At 38.6% G+C, this 27,467-nt stretch overlaps 1 protein-coding gene across 7 annotated transcripts in view; it reads left to right on the forward strand.

Annotated features, from left to right (window-relative positions):
- The first annotated feature begins 11,612 nt into the window (after window positions 1-11,612).
- Window positions 11,613-27,467, forward strand: part of LOC139454345 (protein MTSS 1-like) — a 116,187-nt gene continuing 100,332 nt past the window's right edge. For 4 of the 7 annotated variants that reach the window (XM_071235979.1, XM_071235984.1, XM_071235980.1 and 1 more), the window contains exon 1: window positions 11,613-12,044. In XM_071235979.1, coding sequence (XP_071092080.1) covers window positions 11,967-12,044 — 78 coding nt within the window. In that variant the 5' untranslated portion in view covers window positions 11,613-11,966. The remainder of the gene's footprint in view (window positions 12,045-27,467) is intronic. The other 3 variants (XM_071235982.1, XM_071235985.1, XM_071235983.1) reach the window with 1 other exon arrangement.

Genomic DNA, 27,467 nt, shown 5'->3' on the forward strand with positions numbered 1-27,467 from the left:
TACAGGTTTATCTGTCCAGCAGCACGTGGACCTGTGTTCATCGCACAGGTCACAGATCAGGTGAATGTTGGTCGGGAAGAGCCTTTGGATGGGTGGCCGTATTCTGAGTGACCCATGCCCCACACTAAAACACATGGAGCACATGTGGTGTTTCCTTAGGCAAGTGTCTTTGCTCGAAATGTGCCTCTGTTCACCCAGCAGTGATTGGGTACCCGGTAGGATGACAAAGTGACTGTTAACCTGCTAGCGCCTCAGGGGCAGCTTTAGACAAACACTTAGTCCATGAAAACATTTCTTTAAAATAATTGTAATTTTAACATAATTTTTGTTGTGTACACAACCCGATAATGTTTGTCACGATTACAAAGCTACCCCTCAATAACTGCTTGCTTGTGGATTTGGTGCATTATAGCTATAATTGTTAGTATTGATATTAGTATCATGATCATTATCATCATCATCATCATCATCATCAATATTTATAATATTATGGCATTGAAATATATGTTTATCTTTCTATAAACTTCATATTTAAACGTTTTCATCACCATTCCTCAGTTTGTTCCACATCTCTTGACTCTACGTCCTTCACTGATCCGCGAAGATCCGGGTTGGAAAAGATCTTCAGCTGCACATGTTTGTAATAAGAGGCGACTTTGCTTGTCGTAAGAGGCGACTAACGGGATAGGGTGGTCAGGCTCGCTGTCTTGGTTGATGCATGTCATCGTATCCCTGTTGCGTGGATCGATGCTTATGATATCAATCACTGGATTGTCTGGTCATAAAGCTGGACTTTTGCTGAATGCGGCGTTAACAAACAAACAAATAAACAGATCTTCCTTCACTATTCACATTCCGAGTTGTATCTATCCACCAATAGCCCCACGTATATGTCTTCTTTACAACTACGAACAAGAGTACATGTTACGGAAAGGGACTAGTGGTGACGAATGACGCTGGAGAAAATCCCTCACCCAGTGCATAACCCTCTGTCTGGTGTTCCAGAACATTTCAATAAAGCATAGCATTTTGTGTTAATCCAGCGCTGAGCTGGTGATGTTTGCTCTTTGGAAATTTGGCTCACTTTGTGTTTTCGAAATTTCAATGTATGATTGCAAATTCAATAAGCCATATCCATATCATATTTGTGAACTTGCTTCCTCCATTGTTACACACACAATTGTTATGTTGGTTGTTTAACGCCTGAATATCCCAGTTATATCGGGGTACGATGACATGCGATCAACCAAATCACGGAGCCTGACCACCTGGGGATGTTTATTGTGAGTGAGTGAGTGAGTCGGGTTTAACGCCGCTTTTAACAGTATTCCAGTCATATCAAGGCGTGTCAGCTTGTCGATTTGCAGTACACTTATATCTTCATATAATTATGTCATTTTCACAATAGGTCGAAGGCCTATAACCATTTGAGTAGGTCATCGAAGGGTCCATAAACCTTGTTTATCTCGAGTGACTGAGTGAGTGAGTGAGTTGGGTTTAACGCCGCTTTTAACAGTATTCCAGTCATATCACGGCCTGTCAGCTTAATGTGGGAGGAAAGCCCGAAGCGATGCAGGTCTCAGACGTTTACCACTTCGGTGAAACCCACGAGCACGTGTATGGTGCTGACAAACCTGGAAACATAATCGGGGTGAACCGGGATTCGAACCCACAATCATAGGTTACTGGCGTGCCCAAGGGACGCAACTCTGCACAGCAAATCGCGGCGCCTTAGACGACTGGGCCACCCGTGCCCCCAGGGATGTTTGTAACCCGGGATCCTATTATTATTATTCATATAATGTTCACTCATTTTTTTTCCCTTTACACCAAATGGAATCTGTTTCGTCAGATAATCGAGGCAGGTTTTTCTCTGGTGTTGATGTTCTATGTTTACTATATCGAAGTATTTTTATAAAATTTAATACAATTAAAACAGTTCTTTACACTGATCCAGATAAATAATGAACTCGTTGAGTGTCATTTAGAAGTTGAAAAAACATAAAGACATGAAAATATTATGGAAAAACAACTTCTTTATTATATGTAACGACGGTTCATGGCTACATGCCCTTCATCGGATGAATACCTGTATCGATGTTTCAAACACCAAGATATCGCTATCGATAAATGATGCGTAGCTTCAGATTCGTTATAATACACTGAACAAAAGAAGCTGAATATTTGGGTGGATATTTTTTTGGCAGTGAGGACTGAGCACACAATTTCCTTTTCCCATTAAAAATATTGCCGATTCTTACTTTTTTTGTTCAGTATATATCGTTATGGGTAACACATTTGCATCCAATTCGCCTGATATGGTAATACCTTGGGCCGAGGCCATATTCAGCATTGCAAACACCTACATGTTTCCCTTACACTGAAGCGCTTGCCATATTTTACAGTAATTCCCCATTGTACTGCCAAACCCGTACATCCGAAAATAAACACATGCATCACACACAACCTCTAATGAGCAATGCAACAAAATGCGTAATTCCGTTCTATTCCGAACACGTCGAAGGCAGAATATTCCGTGCTGTGTTTTCATCCGCCACCGCAAATATCCCCACATGCCTCTCCATACAAGGCCAATACACGTTTGCTTTCTTAAGTACAGTGCAAACTCACTTTTAAGCATTTCAAATTGAAACTATTCAAACAAAGCTTACCGCCCAGACCAGTTTGAATTCTAACTGTGTCACTTTGACACTGACACAAGCAATGGCCAAAGGCTGTTGTTATTATTGCATGCGAGTTTCGGAAATGAAGACTTGATTTGAAAATGGGCGGAACGTTTTTATTTGAAGAGATTGAAGGAGACATTCTTTTAAATTATTACTTTGACACGTCACAAATATTAATTATGACACCATTTGAGCAAGCTTTTGTAATCGTAATACTTGTGGTCTCTGTACGAACATAAAGGCTACATTATTATCGTATCGTTTGATTCATCTTAATATTAACAATAATTATGTATATTTTGCGAATTTGTGTTAAATGTCCATAGGGCACATTTTATAAAGACAAAATGCTCCAAAAACACATAAGAACAAGAATATGATCGGAATTATATCCAGTCCCTCACCATAGAAAAATAAAAACAAATTACCTAAAAACGAAAAGGACAAAAACAACCACCCCAGCTAAGCCCAATCAACAAAGAGACGATTTAGCGACACCATGCCCCCTGAATGACGTTCCTTTCTGGTCAAACACACACTCGTGCACTCACCGAAAGGAACTTGTTTTTCCACAGAAAGAAGTATTTACCTCAAGCAAAGTCGAATTCCCCTAATCATTTGTTTGAGTTCATTTTGTTCAGCCAACCAGGTCGACCGAGCCTGCGTTTGTTTTGAATTTAAACTTGCTTGCAACTTTGGCGCGATTCGAGCGTTCACGTAGTACCAGCATCTTTTACGGGTTTCAGATATAAAGCGTCACCGCCTTGTTCGGGAGTACTATGTCCCAGTTGTATAACGGAATCTGTAAATAATCGAGTCTGGACCGAACCTGACCACCCAATCCATTTAGTCGCCTCTTACGAGGCTGTGAGCCTATATTCCCACCCGGACTCTACGCTGGTATTTCATTTTGGGAACAGGATACAAAAGAAAGTCTACCGGGGGCTTCATTCATGTACTCCTCAAATAAGGTATGACAACAACACGACGTTTCGCCATAACGTTAGACTAACATTTAGTCTCTGAAATCTTATATTACACAATATCCTTCTTAAAAAATAAAAAATAAAAATAAAATAGAAATTCCCAATGCTGATTTCTGTGGAATAGAGGTAGCTAGAGCTGCCTAGACTTGCTTTTGTATGCGTTTCTAGATTTATTTTTTTGTCATAAAATAAATATATTCCACGGTCATGGTGCAGGACTACCATGACGTGTTTATAGTGCAGTACACTTTTTAGGCAGAATTTGAATTTGAAAAATACCAATAATTTTAATATAAGGTAATCCACCAGGAGAAAAGGGACCTTATGGGTGCTAGAATACAGTTGTGCGGTGACGCCATGAAGACGTTTGACGTCAGCTTACTTCAGTAAATAGTGCCATATGTGCAGACTGTGCAAACATATTTTATTTTTCTCTCTATAGTTCGCATGGTAATATAAAAAAAATTCAAAACCTTTCAGCATACATGTCGAAAATCAACCAGACATAATATTTATAAACTGCATTCATTACATAGACAGTTATAAGTTGGAAAACGAGTCCAAATGTTTGATGTCATGTATCCCTGTAATAAATGCAAATTGAATCTTGTGATTTGTATTTTCTTGTTCCTAAGATACTGTAGTTTTAAAAAATACTAAGAAGTAAAAAGGTGATGTTTCACCCATAAGGCCCAACCTTATTATGGTTGGTTCCGTATGTTTTATATATTTTTATATATGTAAATAATTTAATGTCAATTAAATTCCAGTACACTTTAACTCTTCAAAGGGAAAGAGAGGAGATGTGAATAACGTGCCTCTAAATCTAATATGATAATCTTAATCATCAGCATCAGCAGAGGTATAAACCCAACTCACTCACTCACTCACTCATTAGAAGCATAAATAATACATTCCATTGCAAAAGCACTGAAGGCAGCTTGTGATAATTATCTACAATTTATTATACCGGCAAAGAATAAAAAGATCAATGTACGATTCCTTCTCATCAGCAGATTTAATTTATTGGTGTCGCGCCTATAAATCTCCGGCCTTGGTCCGCTCGCCAGACGGAATGGTCCAGGGCTTCCAGGGGTCAACAGGTCAACCGGAAGTCTATCCTGGCACCTGCATGCAATGGTGGTTGTACTAATAACTATTAAGATTCCACATTTCCGCCTTTATTACATAACCAGTCATGTGGTACTGATATTTTTATGCAGAGAATTTCAGCAAAACATTTATGAAACGTTGAAAAGGTTAACAGGAAGATGATTTTATTTTCCTGATTTTATATTTTGCAATTTATTCTTGTCAGAAAAATGTGGAATGCGTTTTTGAACTGATTCTTTCGTCAGCGCCAGTTTTAAGGAATAAACAAGTTAGATGGTTTTCTTGAACTTTGGTGCACAAACTTAAACATTCCCCTAGTGTCAGTCGTGGTAATCACACATGAATACACGGAAAAAAATAACAGACAGACAGACAGGTTTATTTGCATTAAAGGCCACGTGACGAAAGGCCAAGTACAAAACGTTTTACATCATAATTTGAGTTACCACATGAAGATATACAGACTCAAATTAACAAAATGACTTATTAAGCGGAGCCGTTCTTAAAAGATGTGTTGAAAACTTGGTAAATGGCAATAATACATTAATATCTGACGAAGTACACAGGCTTTTAAGTGAATACTACTGCTTATTTGACAATTTAGGTAATAACAGTTTACGCTTGTCTTCATAATGTTTACAGACATATACAACATGAATCTCATCTTCAATTGCATTGCAATGTTCACACAGAACATTATCATCGGTCACTGTTGATACACCCCTTCGTAGAAAATAACATTAATTTAGTATAAACGATGGAGATGTGTGTGGGTATATGTGTTACGCTACTTGACCAAACATTCCTGTAAAAAGCTACATTTATTATCAATGAAACCAGACATACATTATCAAGGAAAACACACATACATTATCAATGAAACCACACACGAATTATCAAGGAAAACATACAACTATTTTCCATGAAACCACAAAACTATTATAAATGAAACCACACATACATTATCAACGAAGCCACACATACATTATCATGAAACCACACACGAATTATCAATGAAACCACAGATACATTATCAATGAAATCACACACACATTACCAATGAAACCACACACACACATTACCAATGAAACCATACACACATTATCAATGAAACCACACATACATTATCAATGATATCACAAACATTACCATGCAATGAAATCACACACACATTACCAATGAAACCACACACACACATTACCAATGAAACCACACACACATTATCAATGAAACCACACATACATTATCAATGATATCACAAACATTACCATGCAATGAAATCACACTCACATTACCAATGAAACCACACACACATTACCAATGAAACCACACATACATTATCAATGATATCACACACATTACCATGCAATGAAACCACACAGACATTACCAATGAAACCACACATACATTATCAATGATATCACACACATTACCATGCAATGAAACCACACAGATATTACCAATGAAACCACACATACATTATCAATGATATCACAAACATTACCATGCAATGAAATCACACTCACATTACCAATGAAACCACACACACACATTACCAATGAAACCACACATACATTATCAATGATATCACACACATTACCATGCAATGAAACCACACACACATTACCAATGAAACCACACATACATTATCAATGATATCACACACACATTACCAATGAAACCACACACACATTACCAATGAAACCACACATACATTATCAATGATATCACACACATTACCATGCAATGAAACCACACACACATTACCAATGAAACCACACATACATTATCAATCATATCACACACACATTACCAATGAAACCACACATACATTATCAATGAAACCACATATACATTATCAATGATATCACAAACATTACCATGCAATGAAATCACACACACATTACCAATGAAACCACACACACATTACCAATGAAACCACACATACATTATCAATGATATCACACACATTACCATGCAATGAAACCACACAGACATTACCAATGAAACCACACGCACATTATCAATGAAACCAGACATGCATTATCAAGGAAAACACACATACATTATCAATGAAACCACACGCGAATTATCAAGGAAAACATACAACTATTTTCAATGAAACCACAAAACTATTATAAATGAAACCACACATACATTATCAACGAAGCCACACATACATTATCATAAAACCACACATGAATTATCAAGGAAACCCCACACACATTATCAATGAAACCACACACGAATTATTAATGAAACCACAGATACATTATCAATGAAACCACACGTACATTATCAACGATATCACACACATTACCATGCAGTGAAACCACACACACATTACCAATGAAACCACACATACATTATCGTTGAAACCACACGTACATTATCAATGAAACTACACACGAATTATCAATGAAACTACACATACATTATCAATGAAGCAACACATATATTGAATACACAATGTCGTTTTGAAAGTGGTCAAACGTAACAAATGTTATATTTGGGATAAAACTTTCTCAGTAAAGTACGGTATCTAGTACTTTCGTGGGTTGAGTCCCATCTGGGATTCAACCCACACTGCCTCGGTACCTGAGCGGGTTAGATCGCTGACTTTGTGTGCTCGCGATTAGTTGCCTCACTCTGACAGTGTGGGTTCGAATCCCGGATGGGACACATCCCCAAAAAGTACTAGAATCTGTTCTTTACTAAGAAAGTTTTACCTCAAATATAACATTTGTTACACACATACATTATCAATGAAACCACACAATAAAAGTTATGAAACCACACAGTTATTTTCAAATACACAGGCATTATCAATGAAACCACTCAACTATTATCAATGAAACCACACACATGAGCCAGTTTTGACATTTTGTTATGACCCTTCATATAATACTGACATATCTTTTCTTTCCGAAACTCCCACATTGGGAATTCGGAGTTCAGATAGGTCCCCAGTACTCCATGCTTTTATAGGCCGTCAATTCAATAGGATCGTGCTCTTGGTGGAATAATGCTGATTGTGGCATAAATCATCACTCACTCAATCATGTTTTGGTGGAAACTTCCTGATATTCTTAAAGACATTCGATTGCATCAAGTCAACTAGAAATGGCTTATCCCGAACTTCGTTATTTTTGTCCCCGTCCCCGTTATCCTTGAGCCTGACTGATATACATTCGAGATAAACAGGGGGGATGGGTGGCCCAGTCGTCTAAGGCGCCGCGATTCGCTGTGCAGAGTTGCGTCCCTTGGGCATGCCAGAAACCTATGATTGTGGGTTCGAATCCCGGTTCGCCCCGATTATGTTTCCAGGTTTGTCAGCACCATACCCGTGCTCGTGGGTTTCACCGAAGTGGTAAACGTCTGAGACCTGCATCGCTTCGGGCTTTCCTCCCACATTAAGCTGACACGACGTGATATGACTGGAATACTGTTAAAAGCGGCGTTAAACCCAACTCACTCACTCACTCAGTCACTCGAGGTAAACAAGGTATATGGACCCTTCGATGACCTACTCAAATGGTTATAGGCCTTCGACTTATTGTGAAAATGACATAATTATATGAAGATATAAGTGTACTGAAAATTTTCGGAAGAATATACTTTTGGTACATTTATTGAAGAAATTCGTGCGTGATTCTCCACCCACATGTAAACAAACCCATCGGTCTCCTAATTTGTATCCCACCAACCCAGGAGTGTACAATCTGAATAGCCCCTCCGTGCAGAAACAGTACCGGCGTTTATATATATGTTCGCTGGCGTATATATAGGAAGGGCTTTACGATTTATTCATACCACGCAACTGTATTGGTAAAGGATAGAATATACAATGCATACATTATACCTCCACATAAACAAGGTGCGGGAGAGTTGCTGTGACGTAAAGTTCGACTATTTGTGATGTGCATACTTTTATTGGTGTGCGGCGTCAAGCAATAGCGGAACGGGGGTGCGAAACTCGACTTGGGAATGTCCAGATTTACCTCCCGTTGTTTTATAAGCTCGCTATTCATGTTGAAGGGCAGGTTGGGCGTGACTGCTCTTTATGTGGGTGTGTTGGCTTTAGGTTCGACTTGATAAACCTGAAACTCGTTAGTGGTATAATTTTATGGCAGATTTAGAAGCATAAGTTCTCCACTGACTCAGCTCTATACAAAGGTCGATGAGATTGTTTACTCGCTGATGTGGTTTCATTTCGATTTGAAGGTCGCGTTATAAACCTTGCGTATTCCGTTCATTCAAATAATACATATATTAACTTGCTTTTAAAATACGTTGCCGTCTTATGTGTGTGTTTGTGTAGGTTAACTTTTCGAGATGTTACATTATATGATTTTCTTGTATATTTTTGTCACGATAAAAAAATACACACAAAAAATAAAATAAAATAAAAGTCAGCAGGGAAAACATATAAACAGTATGTTGCTTTTAGGGAAAGATCATTTATTGTTTTTACGGAAGGTCTCTACTCGGTGCTTATAAGCGGCGCTATTTGCTGTTTGGTTGGATGAAAGTAAGGATATGTATCATTCCACTGGGGATGGGGTGGGGGGGGAGTCGCATTGATGTTGAGTCGCATTTTTGGCTAAGGGTCAGCAGTCGTACTAATTTGGAGACGCATTATTTTCCAGCTTTACAGTATGTCACCAATTAAAGTTAAATGTAGAATCGTATAAATTTATTAGAGGTTAATTATTGTATGTACCGTTTAATTCATCATGTATGTTATACCAATATAAATTGTAATATAATTAATGGCCACACTATAAACATGTTCTTCTTACATTCATATATCGTTTTATATCGATATATGACTTCGGCCTAATATCGCGATGCATCGATGAGTCGTTTCAGCTCTATTGGTTTATAGTGGGTGACTGATTTAAACGGTAACCATTTATAAACAAGTGTCGCATCTTTAAATGTGTGGCTATAAAGCGAGTGATTATTGATTTACAGATTGTTTGAATGCGGCTATTCACGACGAGGGGATGATGGCGATGTGATACATACATACATACATACATACATACATACATACATACATACATACATACATATACGCACGCTCTCGCTCTCTCTCCCACCTACACACATACACACACGCTCTTTCCCTCACTCTCCCCTCTCTCTCTCTCTCTCCCTGTCACTCTATCTCCCTCTCTCTCTCCCCTCTCTCTCTCTCACACACACTCCCTCCCACAAACATTTTTGGCTAAGGGTCAGCAGTCTCTCTCTCTCTCTCTCTCTCTCTCTCTCTCTCTCTCTCTCTCTCTCTCTCTCTCTCTCTCTCTCTCTCTCTCTCCCCAATACTATAGCAATGCATTTCAAAAAGTGAATTAACTTCGATATCCCATGATCGTTGGTTCGAATCCCAGAACCCGCCCTGGTCATACTCTGGGTCTGTTGGCACCATACCAGCTCTGGTGGGTTTCACCAAAGTGGTGAACGTCTGAGACCTGCATCTCTTCGGGCTTTCCTCCCACATAAAACAGACACGTCGGGATATAACTGTTTCATATGCTCCAAACTAGTTTTGTTTGTTTGTTGTTTGACGCCGCACTCAGCAATGTGACGGCGGTATGTGAATAATCGAGTCTGAACCAGACAATCCAGTGACTGACATCAAGAGCTTCGTTCTACGTAGTTGGGATACGATGACATGCATCAACCAAGTCAGCGAGTCGAACCACCCGATCCCGTTAATTGCCTCTTATGACTAGGGGGGTTGTTGAAGACCAATTCTAACCCACGGGGTTCCAAACGTGTACATGTATGAATATGACAATAGTCTATGACGCATGCGCAATTTGTATTAAGATACAAAGTTCGTGGGATCCAGTCATTGGACATTTCTTCTTTGTCTGGGAGCGATTCCTGAGACCTGCTGTCTATCATATTTTGCTTGGCACAATGTGTAATTTGCAAACCACAGTGGTATATTGTGTCCTAGATTTGAGAGCAGGATTATATATGGGACACGTGCCAAAATGGCGAATATATTTGTGGTATCACTGATTAGTATTCCAGTCACTTCTGAGTGTGATAAAGTCTATGTTTTATGTACATGAACAATTTCACTCGGACGGATATATCCATGACATTGTATTCTTATCACGACGCTGAAACGTGGTTGTCTTTAGATATGTAGTTTTTCTTTCAAGAAAATATTGGTTTAACGAAACCCTCCGGAATGCCATACACAAAACACATGTATAAATGTAGATTTTACTTGTTTGACTCGTCTGAAGTCGTTATAACGAATATTTGAGAACAGAGAAGACATGAGAGATATATAAATCGGAATGTCGGTGATATTCGATAATAACATTAAAGAGATAATGAAAAGAATCTAAAAAAACAGTGTAAATTAAGGTGTATCTGTAAAATATATATGCAGATTATGATAGTCGATAAGTAAAAGTCTTATTTGGATTTATTGGGTGGTGCATGTCACTATAGTATTTCATTACTTATTAATGATATTCCTACACTGCTGAATATTTCCCCCGTTTATAGATATTATATTTATTATATGTATTTGTATAATTCGTCAATTGAGAGGAAAGATCGAGAACACGGGCTTGCTGTATTCGATATAATAACGATCTGTTATCGTTCAATGCCACTATATTATTGACAAACTTTAATGAGGATACGACTAACTAGTATCACTGAAATCAATCACTTTATGGTTTTATAGATGCTGGTGGTAATAAACCGATATTCTGCACCGCAGCATGACCGATATGAACATACCAACACCACACAAACCGAAAACCAATCAGCGAGCGCGCTCAAGTCACGTGACTCCAAAGGAAGCAGCGCTCGCCATGTTCACAAACTCTCATGATGGCGAAAGGAGTGTACTGACGTGAGTTAGGATTTTGTTGAGTTTTGACAGAACGTCATGATGTGCAGTTATGCGATCGACGATGGATATTTCAGAAGAACTTGTGTACATTGTGTCTAGTGCTGGATAATATTTCTAGTGGATTATACGAAGAGGAGCGGCCTGTTTGTTCGTCTGAATAGCACTCGTGCAAGCTTCCATTCATTGTCAGGGTAGAAGATATCCTACTCTAAATCTTAAATTTCAGGCGAAAAGTCAGTGGAATAATTATCATCGTCCGGAATTTGTGTCACTGCACAGAAGCTCACCATGGATGGAAATATAAGTGTTGAGAAAGACTGCAGTGCCCTCGGAGGTCTGTTCCAAGCGGTTATCAACGATATGAGGGTAAGTTTGCTCAAACCTAGCCAGCTGGGATTACTAATGCTACTGTCTCGCTCGACTGACTTGCAATGTACTTTCATTCCCATGTTATTGCACGTTGATTGCGCCAGGGTATACGTATTGTTTATTTAGTATCACAGGTTCGATCACCAATGTTAATTGCATATTCTCACAGTTATAAAAGTGTGAATATTGCAAACAAAGCGACCGTATCCGCTTTGGGCTTCCTGTGTTAGATGAGGACTTGCCAATTAACCCTTTGACCTTTGTTTATTGTACTGAAGGGTTAAATGTGAACGAAGCATTTTACTAGTTTGTTATACAACCGTAAGTGTTAAATACCGTGAGTGATTTAACACCATCGAGATTGTCCATAATGGACAGTGTGTCTCTCTTTCAGTTGCACAATGTGTCATTTGTAGTAACATCAGTAAGCTTTTTGTTTGTAGGATAATTTTATGACGGCAGATAAATAATTTATTACACACGTTAACAATTCATTGAAGATGCGGTGTAACAACACTATCAAAGTCATCACAATGAAAATATGTTTATTACAAGAATTACAGCCATACAAAAATTTGACTGATTCTAAATTACAAAATCAGTTATTCATTGAAGCAAACCAGAGTTCATTGTTAAGAGAATGCCTGCAACGATCCTCAACAGAAACAGTCAGTCATATTATATATAGCTTAACATGCAACCAAGTTGGCACAACATCATGTAATGTATTCAACGTAATAAGTGCCCAGGGCGCTCTCAAAATTAGAAATAGGGGGCTCTTATTAGAATATTATTTTGATGGAAAAAAACAGAGTTGAAAGATAAATTTCGTGGTTTATGCTGAAGGTCTGAACAGTTTATATACGACAGATATATTTTTCCAGAATTTAATTGCTCATAATTAAGGGTGCATATAACACACGAGTGGGTATTATACACGAATAAATAAGTCTTGTGTATATTGATCAATCGGAAGGGGTGCTGATTGGGATTGTTCACTAGCCAATATATTAGCAAATATCGCTGTGGGCGCTTATTACGTCGAATACAGTACTAAGCAACATACTATCAGTGTTCAAATCTAAGGATCTATGTCATTACTGATTTATTTGAACTTATGATATAATTAAAAAAAACAGGGAAAGAGACTAACAGTTTTAATCCACTAGCTAGTCCTTATAATGATAACATATAGCAAAACCCTTGAATAGGGCAAAATTCGACTAGTCCTTATGACATCTTAAATATTGGGCAGTTTGGCAAGGACGATATGACTAGTACCAATTTCTAACACTGTATGATCAAGAGGTCAAGCATGGATTTACCGAGATCAAATATGTCCCAGAATGATACTCCTTATTTCAAACACTACTTTTGTTGAATGAACTATTGCTGTATTTTTTATGTGAACAAACTGAAAACAGTCTACAAAGTTTTTCATACACTCTCTATTTATCTACTACTTCTTTGTATTGGGTTATATTTGCATTATTGATACCAACTTAAACTAAGCTATATTTAGTGCCATTGATCGTCTGCATTCACTATTAATGAAGACGTGAGAGGATTTTTCAAAATAGTTTAGTAGGAGGCTTAGGCCAGAAGGGCTCATATAAACAGTGATTAATTTCTTATCAATACATTATCACAAACCAGGTACCATTATAATAGAAAGCTTATCCTTTGTAAGTAGAGTTATGTAATGTCAGCATGACCCACAGACTAGAAGGGTTACTCATGGTGATATCATTATCTGTGTGTAACACATGTTAAGCACCCATATCTTGAACAATTGCAGGCCTATCATGGCTGAGGTTGATTCTTGACATAAATTTGTTTTGAAAAGAGCTTAAGATGTCGTAAACATGATCTATCAAATTCATTACAGGATCAATATACTTGAATTGTATTATGAGCAGACATTTACACTAATATGTCAGAAAATGGCTGGGCATAAGTTTATTTGTAACCATGGTTACATTTTAATAAATTCTGTGTGTGGTTACATCATCTGATCTCAATGCTACTGGTTTTAATGTTAGAGCTTTTCTTTTTCCCATAATTTTTTATTTGGCTTTTGGAAATGTACCAAAGATAGCACTGACATCAACATGTGAGATCAAGTCATGCAATCTCAGAAGGCATTGCCATTGTAATATTTTTATTAATACTGTTAATTGCATTGATTTTAGATTAATTTGCTGCGGCAATAAATTTGATATGCATTATTATGAATTTTGTATAATGGTATTTGTTCAGGTCCTTTAGAACTGTCCACACATGACTAGTTTCACCGAGTGATCAGCAATTAAAAAATAATGGCCCCAGGAATTCTTTTATAATTGATGGCGTCAGTAAGCGTATACTTCAGTACCATACAGTTGTTTTTTTAAGGATCAGGGCTTGTTTTGTTAGTTCTCTTTTAAAAAATTATTGATTGTTTTATCAGTTTGATATTGTTCCTGTGTTGTCTTGAATCAGTGATTCCATTGAACATTCTTAAGTTATTTAAATTTAATGCAGCATTTCAAGGAAAGAATTTGGATGCAGCTTTAGTGCTGGGGTCTGTTCTACAAAGCGATCGTATGCGATGATGATCATAAATCCAATGTATGTACTTTTAACATAGACTTATCACTTATGACTGTGGTAACTTTACGATCGCATTGTGGAACAGGGCCCTGAATGATTTTATTTTGTCAAGTTGTTTTTGTTATAATCTCAATATTCTTGATATTATGTATTTGTTTTATAACTAGGGCAAGCAAAATCTTGATGCAGAGTTCAGATTTCTGTGAATACTTTATATTTGACTTAGAGGTCAAGCATGGATTTACCTAGGTCAATCTGGTTTTGAGTCTAGGGGACTTTTGGTAATTTATTTGGGGGTCCAAGCATCCCTGGCTTGTGAAATGTGGTACACTTCACTTGATTTCCAAGAATGTTATTGTTCATGTCATGTAATTACCATTGATTACAAAAGCTTAAGCCTTTTGCCTATTTTAAGTGGAAATTTTAATCCTAGCTTGAAGCAAATCAACCATTAATAGTCTAAACTCTGAAATGTCATACCTAACATGCAATCTACAGTTTTAATTGTTTTATGTTTTAATAATTCAAGCAGCCATACTTTCTTGCATCCCTCAGGACTACCAATGTAAATAACTTGCATCCATTCTCAAATTGTCTGTATGTACATGGTAGCACACCACATTTAGCATCCAGTAAAACACTGGTCAAGTGACCATTACCACTACCAGTGAAATGATGGCCTACATTAGAGATACAGGGCAAGGGCCCCAAATTACAAACAAATGGTGGTCATTTGTATTCTCCGGAGTCACTGACACACGCCCCAGGCGGTCTGTCTTTACTGCGGTAGTCATTCACCCTGGTATTTATGACTTTGGGGTGAGTGAGTGGATGTCGTTTATCACCGCAGTCAGCAATATTCCAGCCATATCACAGCAGCCTGTAAATAATGAGTCAAGACAAGGCAAACCTATGGATGACAGTTTTAATGATCTGCCCCATGAAGATCCTGGATAGAATTGGTCTTCAGCAACCCATGCTTGTTGTGAGAGGCAACTAATGGATAGACTGGTCAGGTTCACTGACTTGCTTGATGCAAGATCTGGATTAGAATAGGTCTTCAGCAACCCATGCTTGCTGTAAACATGGTAAAAGGCGACTATGCTTGTTGTAAGAGGTGACTAACGGGACTGGGTGGTCTGACTCGCTGTCTTGGTTAATGCATGTCATCGTATCCCAGTTTGGTAGGATCGATGCTCATGATATCAATCACTGGATTGTCATGTTCAGACTTGATTATTTATATTTCCTCCGTCATATAGCTGAAATAATTCTGAGTGCGGCGTTAAACAACAAACAAACATGTCCCGCTTGGGTAGATCATTGTCAATCACTGGTTTGTCTGGTCCAAACTAAATTATTTACTTTCTGTTGTCATATTACTGGAATATTGCTAAGTGTGGCATTAGCAAAGAAACAAACTTAAGCAATGATCAATAGAATTAATTTTTTGTTTCAAGATGAGTTCAGAGGACAACTCACTTGTACAAAACTTATGTCGCTTGTCTTCAGAGTTTGTAGCTAGTCTTGTTTTACGGGCTTGTACTAAAATCACTGCAATGAGAACTGGTAACGTGTTGTTGGTAACGTGGTGTTACCATCCAATGTTACTAGCCATGGAGGACTACCATGATTGGATTTCGTAGTCAAGCCGACTAGTGTGAATTTTCCTAGACTGACATTATTGACCAGACATCATTATTTTAGAAGTGTTCAGAATTAAGCTGCTTCCTGGGATCTTGGAGGTTTGCTCCCATCCCATTTGAATCTAGAGACCACATTGTTTTGTCGACTCTTCTGACAAGCATGAGGTACTGGGGACATGTCTTGCCCCATATTGCCATCAAGGTACTACTTCGAATGGAGGGGTTTAACTTTAAGCTAATAATGTAATGTCCTGATATTTAGAAAAGTCACTGTGAAGTCTCAGGCCATTCATTATCTCTAGCATAACCATTTCAACAAAATGTTTCAAGGCCAAACACAAAGTCTAAGATTTATGAATATGAAATCATAAAATCAAAATGTAATCCTTTCACATTTATAAGGCTCACAAGAAGATGGATGACACTTTCAGAAACGGAAATACTTTAACCCTGTAATGGGTCTTGGCCGTTTCAAACTTACAGTCACTAAGTCAGTGACGTTAACTGGCATACAGAAAGTCCAACTTATCAGATGTTGAAATGCTAGCAATATTTTCACTTTTGTGAAGAAAACTTAACTTTCACAGGCGAAATCTAAATGGCTACATTCAAGGTTTCGATGCGCCATGCTGATTTGATACAATAACTCTTTCGTTTCAATATGAATGAAGCAGACAAAAAGGTGAAAAGATATCTTAACACATGAGCACCTCATACACATCGCTCCCTTACCGATCGTGATCTGCATTATTTGGCGTGTTCATGCTGTATTTGAAATTAAGCATGAACGTCATGGGGCTCTTGTCAGAATGCAAATGTTGAAAGGAAAGTGTTATGGGATGGCTAGATCAATAATGTCACCCTCACAGTCAACCTGGGTATCAGATCGATCCATTTTCTGGGTCACAGACAGATTGTCAACAAATGTGTCTTAAAAGATGTTTTTCAAATTTGACATTATGAAGAAAAATGTCCTTTTGAAAGTTGTTGAATCATGAAAATGTGAAAATTGTCACAAGGGAAATCAGGGCAGACTTCAAGGACAACATTAATTTTTAACACTGGCTTGATTTATGAAGAAACAAAACATCGCTTGCATTAAACAATGTTAAATATTTCCCCAACATTAATTCTTTGACATAAAAATTTATATAAATGTCCCATGTTGTTCTTGTCTTGCAAACAAAGATGGTGGATCAAGAAAAAACTGTATTGTAATATAAGGTGACAATGATTCAGGACAAATATCTAAGGTACACGGCGACAAAGGCTTGTGTCCTCATTAATTTCATGGCAGTAAGGGAGCCAGTATATCATAGAGGATTACTTCGCATTTTTAATCCCAGAACACTCCTTCCAACAATCCCTTCCCACTTGTCACCTGTCACTCGCCATCTCTGAGGAGTGTTGGTTGCACCTGTCCCCATTGTGTCACTATGTAATCATGCAACACAACGACGTATATTTCAGCAGTGTATTGAATGCATCAACGTCTATAACATGTACTTGTCACACTGGTAGCACCCAGGCGTGTGCCAGCTGTTGGGGGAACAGTACATGTGGGTTGGGTTGGAGGACATGATTGAACTTATATAGCATTGTGTAATTGCTTTCAAGTTTCTGAAGCAGGTTTTAGAAGTTTATTTTGAACAGTTGCATTTGTCGTGGTTTTTTCTGGGAGAATTAGGGGTGGGGATGTCAAGTGATGTGAATTTCTACTTACTGAACCTGTGAAGAAAACTGATTTTGTAGATTACATCTCTCAGTTGTGGGGGAAACATAGGTACAGACGGTTGTACCTTTCTCAAGCAAGTGTGTTGATGATCAGAGACCCGTGAAGATCCAAGGTAGAATAGGTCTTCAGCAACCCATGCTTGCCATGAAAGGTGACTATGCTTGTCGTAACAGGCGACTAATGGGATTGTCTGGTCCAGACTCGATTATTTACAGACCGCTGTCATATAGCTGGAATATTGCAGAGTGCAGCGTTAAACAACAAACAAACAAATGTTGTTTATCAGAGAAAGGTACTACCACTGATACCAAAATGTCTTTTTGAAGGAATAAAGGAGTTGAAATCCATACAGTAACTCTGACTTCATTGACTCTACTGCACCTGCTAAATGCCGCTGAAAGATATAAGAAGTAAACTTTTCATTGAAGCCTAATGAAGTAAAACGTGATATAACTTTCTTTACCTACTGGGAACAGTATTGCAGGCAACAAAAGAGTTTCCGCAATGAATATGTCCCCACTGAAGTGAAAAAAAATCAAACTGTGAGAACAAGACATAAAATTGCTCTGTTGAAAAGTAATATTGTTAAGGACAGCAACCATTGTGCGGAGTATGTAGTAACAATATCTTCATATGCGGTGTTATGTCATTTTCTTTGGCTTGTTTTTTTGTAAAACGCATATGACATGTATTAGCTCATGCACCAACATGATCATGAAATATTTGCTCAGGGAAAGTGAATCTGAACATGCTGAGAAAGTGTTTTTTGAAACCCAAGCCTTGTCACCTTACGATCCTGCTTTAATAGAGAAGTGTACCCGGTAATAAAGATTTGTGAATCTAGTTTCAACATTGAAATTCTTAAGATGTTTGAACTTGCAGTGAAAGTGAATTGATAAGGACTTTGCTGGCGGCTTGAATAGAAAAAATAGACGAAAGTAGGTCAACACCTTATTGATTGGTTTCAGAATGAATATAATCTATTTCACCAAGGTACGTAGGTGTTATGACGTTATTGCCTGACAGGGAAATATGGCCTGTATTAGTTATTGATGTGTGTCTGCTTGACCCTGCATGGTATTCATCAAACAGGCTTGTTCTGTTCATTTTTCCACGTGGATTATAAATACTCCTTGATCAATGCCACTTGCATCACATTATGGGAGAAAGATGACGAGAATTACTGTGTTGGTACTAACAAGGGAGAGTGTTTATATTTTATGTGATTATTTTCTCAACAAGTTTTTAATTTATTTTTTCCTTTTGTAAGTGAGAGGACAATATGTAGTTATTTTTCTCGTGGTTGGGGATGCTGGGCCATGATGAAGCAAATGGTGTTGTCACAGGAAATATGGGAAAGAGAGAGGAAGTTATAGATGTGTTTTATTTTCGGAGCTTCATTGAAATTCCATCTGGGAGATGATGATAAGCACATGCAGGAGCATGAAGCTTTTATCATACCCGGATATTTGCAATCACACTTACTACCTGGTAGACAAATCACAAGTTAAGATAAACAGTCTGATCTACGCAGAAATATACATTAGTGATATTGTAAGTAGCGGCATGTTTTAGGTATATCAGTGGGACGGACTTGAGGAGGTGGAATCTCGACTTCCTGTCTGCATTGTTCCCATAGATTCCTGAGAGAGTCCCAGTTATGTTTTTCCAGCTGTGTCCGATTCCAGCCCCTCTGCCCCTACTGGTGTTCCACACCCCCCTCGTTCTCCCCTTCCCTCAGTCTGAGGATTGTTAGCTCACCTCGCGACACACACCCCGCCCCTACCTTAGCTTACCTTCTTCTGACTTTCATTGGGATTAAATTTCATTGAGCACATTTCCCAGTTAGAAATTGGGTTATTATTTAAAAATACATGTATGTATGCAGTGTTTGACATTAGACATGCTTGTCCATGTTGATTTCAAGGCATCCATGATGAGAATCCATGTTGTAGGAATATTCAAAATTTTCATGGATCATGTTTTGTGGAGTGTAAAAGTATGACTTCAATAGAACATTCTCGAGGCAAATTTGAGTTCATGTTAGCATGACATTCCAAGTTGTCATGGTTCGTGGAAGAGTGACAGAGCCTGTTTGTATTGGTGTGAGAATGCATGAGCAGAGCTGCTTTCTCAAGCAGTTCAGTGGTGGTGCAGTATTGTATGTTGGGAGAATAAGGCTCACTGGTGTTGTGTAAGCCGCCATTCTACATGTAGGAGTGGTTCCGTCCATGTTTACTAGTTATCTCATAGGGGAAGTGTGCTACGTATCAAGGTAACTGCCAACATTTCAATAAGAGTATGGGGGCACAGGTCGCCCAGTCATCTAAGGCGCCACAATTCACTGGGCAGATTTGTGTCCCTTGGGCGTGCCAGAACCTATGACTGGATTTGAATCCCAGTTCGTTCTGATTATGTTTCTTGGTTTGTCAGGACCATACCCATGCTCGTGGGTTTCACCGAAGTGGTAATAGTCTGAGACCTGTATTTCTTCCCTCCCACATCACGCTGACGTACACATCATGATAATACTGGAGTAATGTTCAAAGTGGCTCATGAGGAATACATCCATCTGCCGCAACATTGTCAATTGCTGGAGCCCCAGAGGGGATTCTGGGTTTAAATTGGTTCCCCAGCAACCAATGCTGGTCTTGAGGATGGACTGGTTGGATCAGGTGGTTGGGCTTGGTGACTTGGTTGCTTTTGTTTCATCGCACCCTGGAGGCATGGATTGTTGCTTATGATATCAATCTCTGGATTGTCTGGTCCAGATTATTTTCAGACTGCCATCATGTAGCTGGAATACATAGCTGGAAAACGACAAACAATCATAATTAGTAACTAGAAAACAGATCTAGGTCACATTGAGTAAGTGAGTGAATGTTGTTTTAAGCTGCATCAAGCAATATTCAAGCTGTATCATGGTTGAAGTCAATAATCATGTCTGTGCCAACCGGTGGTTGCTATGAGCACCGTTCCAGTTGTTGAGGTATGAAGGCATGCAATCAACCAAGCCACTAGCCTGACCACTAATCCCATTTAGTCTCCTCTCACAACAAGCTAGGGATAATGGGGATGTGCTTTTCCCTGGAATCTCCACGGTGTTAATGTCACATGGACATGATATTCAATTAATACGAAGCAATAGTGAATTAATGATACTTGTTTTATGACTGATTGTCACAATCTTCCTCTGACATGCACTGCCATCAAATGAGTTGGCCACCTCCGTGGTGGAGCATCTGCCTGTAAAGTCTTAAGGGCAATGGTTCAACTCCGGCTGGGTAATACCAAAAGATGTTAAAAGATGCTAGCTGTACTCTGCTTGGGGCTAAAACAAGGATATCTCAGTGGCAACCACTATTTAATCAGCATTAGTCTGGACTAGTGTAAGCAGCCACGCACCCACTCACACACGCACGAACACACACACACAAATAAATATAAATTTTAATGCACATTGCTATATCAGTTAAATAATCTTGAACTCAACACATTAAACCCCATCTTACTTCACAATGATTATCGATATTTGGTCTAATACACGCTGGGTCTCTAATACAAGCCAGATCTCTAATTCACCTAGAATGATAGCTATTGCTCAAGATGAATTTTTTGGTTGGAAAAATTAAAATGGTGTTTGCTTTATTTCTGAGTACAATGTATAAATTTAATTAAGACAAAAAATAAATGAATTCTTTGATTTGCATAGAAAAAGTTGGAAAGATAATAACATGCATCTTGTATAAATGACAACATTGTTTACACATACTTTGTTATCCATATAAATTGCTTTCTAAAATAATTCTTTTGTGGTTTATTAGAACATATAACTGTCAGCAAGGTAATAAAGTTTACATTCAGTACAGTCTCGGAATCTTCCGTGTCAACACAAACATGTCTTTGTCAGGTACAAATCCGGATCTGATGACTTTAGTTTGGGGATCACATGAAAATATTTGTACAAGAACCTGGAACAAGAGAGTCAACCTGTTTATGTGGAGTGATTTCAAATTAAGAGGAAGTTTCAAAGCATGTCACAGTCAATTCCCCCGTTGTAAATCCCTTAAACTCACATGAAAGATGCTATCAATTTAGTCGCTTCTTTGTCTGGGTATCTCCTTAATGGAACAAGGGTATGGGCCTGGCTGACATGGGTAAAGATGTTATCATACCTAGGACAAATTGATTATTGCGGGTAGTCTCAGGTGGAGTCATTGTGGGTAATGGATCTACCCCTGGGGTTGACACAAAGGTGATAGGACCTCCGCTGGGTGGCATGTCATGGCTCTCAAGTGATCTCGGGATCATGCTATCCACACGATGGGTCGGTAATACAGCAGACTGTTTGGATTTTGAAGGAATAAAATTGCTGATAAAGTGAAGTAGAGTTGATGTTATGCAGTAACCTTGAACATGTTAAACAGTGGAATTATGGCGGGAAGTCCACAAGTCTGCCATAATCCAAATGTTTAAACTGTAGGGATTTGGGGAAGTGTGTGTCTGTGTCTGTGTCTGTCCAAAAGACTTGTGATTATGATCATGCTTGAATGAAGATTAGAAAAGATTTATTTTCTTCCATTTTTTTTATATAAAGCAATTCTATCATTTAAACATTTAAGCTAATGTCATGTGGTGTTTTATGGTGTGAAATCAAGTTCAAATAAGCTATTTGTTTGTCTGTGATTAGTTTGTTTAAAGACTTTTATGGCCGCCACATTAACAAAATAATGAGGAATATACTGAGGACTTTAGCTGCAAATTTGTCATCAAATAGACAGAAAATGGCAACGGTTATCAGGTCATATTTTTGCTGACTCAGAAGTAATTGGGGTAATTTATGCAATTTGCTAACGAGATAATTGTGTTGATGTTATGCTGTGGTGTAGTCAATCCACCACATGGCTAATTGCCTGTCACCACACCACAGGCCTATTGCTATGGAGAGTCAGTCTGATAATAACTTAATACTCCAGTAAGCTGTTGTTTATAAATAAACATATCACACCCTATAGTAGAAATCAATAGAAATCATTGTAAACAATGGAAAATGGCTTGAACGTGTGAGTTCCACCAAATCTTTTGGAAAATATTATGCTCGGGCTTATCTTGTCTTGCAAACATGTGTGTTCTTTGAATGATTTCATTGTTTACATAGCACTCAGCAAGATTCCAGCCATATGAAGGTGGCTTGTAAATAATCAAGTATTGACTAGACAAACGAGTGATTGATATTATGAGCAACGTCTTGTAGGGGTACCTTAACATGTTATCACCCACATCATTGAACCTGAACACTCATCCATGAAATTGTCTTGTATAACAACCATAGGTTGCTTAGGACCCATTCTTACCCAACAACAAACAAACTTCACCTAGGGGCAAATCTTTGGTCCCTGCCCTAATATTGCTGGAATATTGCTAACATCAGCTACTGGTAAATGTCCTGCCCTCCTGTATATTCATAGACTTATTACAGTACAGTGCATATCATAACAAATTCAGGTTCTGACCATGCAGACTAATTTGGTTGAGTAATATTGATTGTGACCGCTGAGTACCTAAGGAAACCTAGCTCGAGCTTTAAGCTAGCCTTGCTCCAAGGCTGTACTGAAAGAAAGGGATGAGAACTAAAAAATCCTGATAGGCAAGTCTAGATAGGGAACAGTACAGTCTAAGGACTCCAGGCTCTTATAGGCACAGCTTGTTCATATTGTTTACATAATCTAGAACTGATTTTTATTCATATTTATTGCCTGAGAGACTTGTGCAAGTCTAGCTTTAAGCTTACCTGATGAGATATGTATGCAAGGCTTTGGTATCGTACTGTACGACATGGATGTAAACAATACTCGGCTTTCTGCTGTGGCTCGGTGTATTGCGTGTGATTTGACACTAGAGTGCACACGTCCTGAAATGGCCAGTTCCACTAACGAGGCAGATCTTTCACGAGTTGGTCGTAAATCCTATCAGGACCTTGTAAGGATCGGTTCGTTAACGGTGTGAGTTTATCTCAAGTACAGTCTGACCGAGGTCCAGATTGTCGGACAGGAGGTGTATTGAGGTGTTAATTATACCCATTGTGGTTTGGGGCAGAATTGTACTTAAAATCATCCTTCAGTAAAGTTAGTGAGTAGATCGGGATTTACGCTGCAGTTGTTTATTAATCATCATAAGTTGTACACAATAGGGATAATTTGTGAAACCAGTGTTCTAAGTGTCCAGTGTCCAATGTCCTTCTTACAGATTTAGGTGGTCCTTAGATTCAAATACTATAGGAACAAGCCTCAAGTTACCCAAACTCCCCTTTTGAACACTGCATGGAGATTTGAACCTGATTACCGTATTCGACGTTATAAGCGCCCCGCTCTAATAAGCGCCCACAGTGATATTTACTAATATATTGGCTAGTGAACAATCCCAGTTGGCACCCCTTCCAATTGATCAATGTACACAAGACTTATTTTTTCGCGTATAATACGCACTTGTGTGTTATATGCACCCTTAATCATGGGCAATTAAATTCTGGAAAAATATATCTGTCGTACATAAACATTTCAGGCTGTCAGCATAAACCACGAAATTTATCTTTCAACTCTGTTTTTTTCACCAAAATAATATTCTAATAAGAGCCCCCTATTTCTAATTTTGAGAGCGCCCTGGGCGCTTATTACGTCGAATATGGTATTGTATTTGATGAGCAAGTACACTTACTACTTGGCTAGGGCATCACCACCCTGAGGAAACAGGACAGTAGGAGAGTGACTTTCTGAAAGGAAATGGGCAACTATGCTTGTCGTAAGAGGCGACTAATGGTATCGAGTGGTCAGGTTCACTGACTTCGTTGATGCGTGTCATCGATCCCAATTGCGTGGATAGATGCTCATGATGTCGATCACTGGAATGTCATGTTCAGACTTGATTATTTACAGACTGCCATCATATCGCTGGAATGTTGCTGAGTGCGGCGTTAAACAACAAACGACAACGAAAGTAGCAAGAACATGATATGGTGTCCCAGCTTCAAATTAATGTGGCCTTAATATTAGTTTGAGAATGGCATCATGGTTCATGTACTAGCTCTTGTAGGGTTCTACAAGTTTGACCCAGCATGAATACATACATTGTAATGATAAGCCATTATCGGTATCCTTTTGCACGTGAATTGTTAATGGTGTTGCATAGACGCTAAACTCTTTGGGGATTCCGGTTAGAATAGTCCCCAGCAACCTATGAGGGCCGTTAGGAACTTAGGGTTTGGTTGGTCGATGACTTGGTTGAATGTGTGTCATCGTACCCTCATATAAGGGATCATTGCTCATTATATCAATCACTGGATTGTCTGCTCCAGATTTTATTATTTATGGGCATCGGTCATGCAGCTGGAGTATTGCTGCATGCAACGTTAAAACAACATAGCAAAGACAAAACACTTCTCACCTTCCGATGTTTTTAGATTGTCTATCAAACTTTGATTATTTTGAAAGGGCACGCATAGCTTCACAGCCACAGTTCTTTTATTTCCTGAGTGTAGATGGCACAATTACCTGCGGCCATGTGACTGACATTTGTGTGTAGTTCCCTGGTATTGGTTCATGTGGCAATGCTGCGCTTGGGGGATTACAGGCAGTAGACTTGCTAAGATTACATTGAGCTCGGGGAAACGTTTGATTCATCGTTTAAATGCCAAAGGGAATTTCTTTGTCTACATGAAACCTATCCCAGGTTAGATATTACTTGAACCAGGGTATTGCCCTAACCCGTACGATGTTTAATGTTTGTTATTGCAGTTTAACAGATGCTGCAAGCATGTAGCAGAGGGATGCTGCCAGGATGGTCTCGTATGCTACCTTCTGAAATTGACAGAATTGTCCGATGTTCCAGTAGTTCATTTCTGCTCGCTCACTAACTAAAAGTTAAATTTTTTAAAACACATGTAAAACACAACATTGAAATAAAATTTTAATAAAAAGAACTGAATGTTAATTAATGAAAAGTATGTTTTAAATCTAACATAGAATAAATACATCGGGCTTGCTCATCTGCAAAATTTCAATTTGAAAGTAAATTAGTCTAGACAATGCACACTTTCTGTTTACACGAGTCGCGGTGGCTTCAACACTATCATGACTTTGTATATTTTTAATGTAACGATAGTTGATTGATACTGGTGAGATTGGGATTGTCATCTAACCCCCATCCGACTTTCCACAATAAGAATGTGCCCTCCAGGCGTACCAGTGATAGTACCCCCTACCTGCTCAGCTGGACCTGCTACAGATGTAAGGGTTAATCACACCCTCAAGGACCATCCTGGACAAATGATCCTGATCAATGTCTTACATGCTGCAGGCACTTTGATCCACCTGCTCCCTTGATGCATGTCACAGTGATGGATGTGGCTCAATCAAATTACCAGTCACTGTAATCCAAAACGAACCCTGTCATCTTAATAATGAACTACTGTCTGTATCTTTAGGCTGGCAGGGCTTTCTAAAAGAGTCCCAAGATTTTCAAGAGGTTCAGAAATACTTGCTCCTAAAGACCAAAAGTATATGTTTTGTGATTTGGAATCGATATATATGTCCTTGATGGGTTTTAATGCAATAGTCTGCAGTTTCTGTATAATTTTATACAGTTCTGGTTATATGTTATCAAACATGGAAGACCAGGAGAACTCGTTCTAACCCTAATGTTAAAAGTTTAAAATGGAGGTTCTTTGATTCAAATACCTCAGGAGCAAACCTGAAGCAACCAGGACCCTCTTTAGTTCATACACTGAACTGTATGCAACATGCCAAGTACACTCCGACCATGTCCCCGTTCCACAAAGTGATCTTTGCACAGAGTGTAAACCCAACGGTCAAGTAGTCCATACTTTGACCCACAAGATCTCCCGCAACTCTAACTGTTGCTAATCATATGACGCAGGACTCATTATTCTTTCAAAAGCTCCATTCCATAGCAGACGCGGGACGACCTAGCTGAAGACGTCTGCTCACCTTGAAACCCATTTTCTGTCAGTAACCAACTAGTTACTGGTCAGGGAATGTAGACTTTGTATACTTGTCACCATGATATACAAAGTTAATGAGTTTGATGGTAGCCACCTTTAGCATGTCATTTGTCACATGATCACTGAGCAAAGCAGAAATCCAATAATTGACAGGCATTAAATTGATAAAACACAACCTGGATCTTTTTTAAGAAATATGCGTTTGGGATAATACAGAATGAAAAGTAGAAGTGATCATTGTCAATATGTTATGAATATGTTAATTATTAAGGAGGGACATGGGTGGCCCAGTAATCTAAGGCACATGATGGTGGGTTCTAATCCAGGTTTGCCCTAATATTGTTTCTAGGTTTGTCATCGGTTTCACATCTGAGACCTGCATGACTTCGGGCTGAAGCTGACACAGTGATATACGCGTCATACTTTTCAAA

The sequence above is a fragment of the Haliotis cracherodii genome, unplaced genomic scaffold, assembly GCF_022045235.1.
Source record: "Haliotis cracherodii isolate W230 unplaced genomic scaffold, xgHalCrac1.p SCAF_10, whole genome shotgun sequence".
NCBI classification, from domain to species: domain Eukaryota; kingdom Metazoa; phylum Mollusca; class Gastropoda; order Lepetellida; family Haliotidae; genus Haliotis; species Haliotis cracherodii.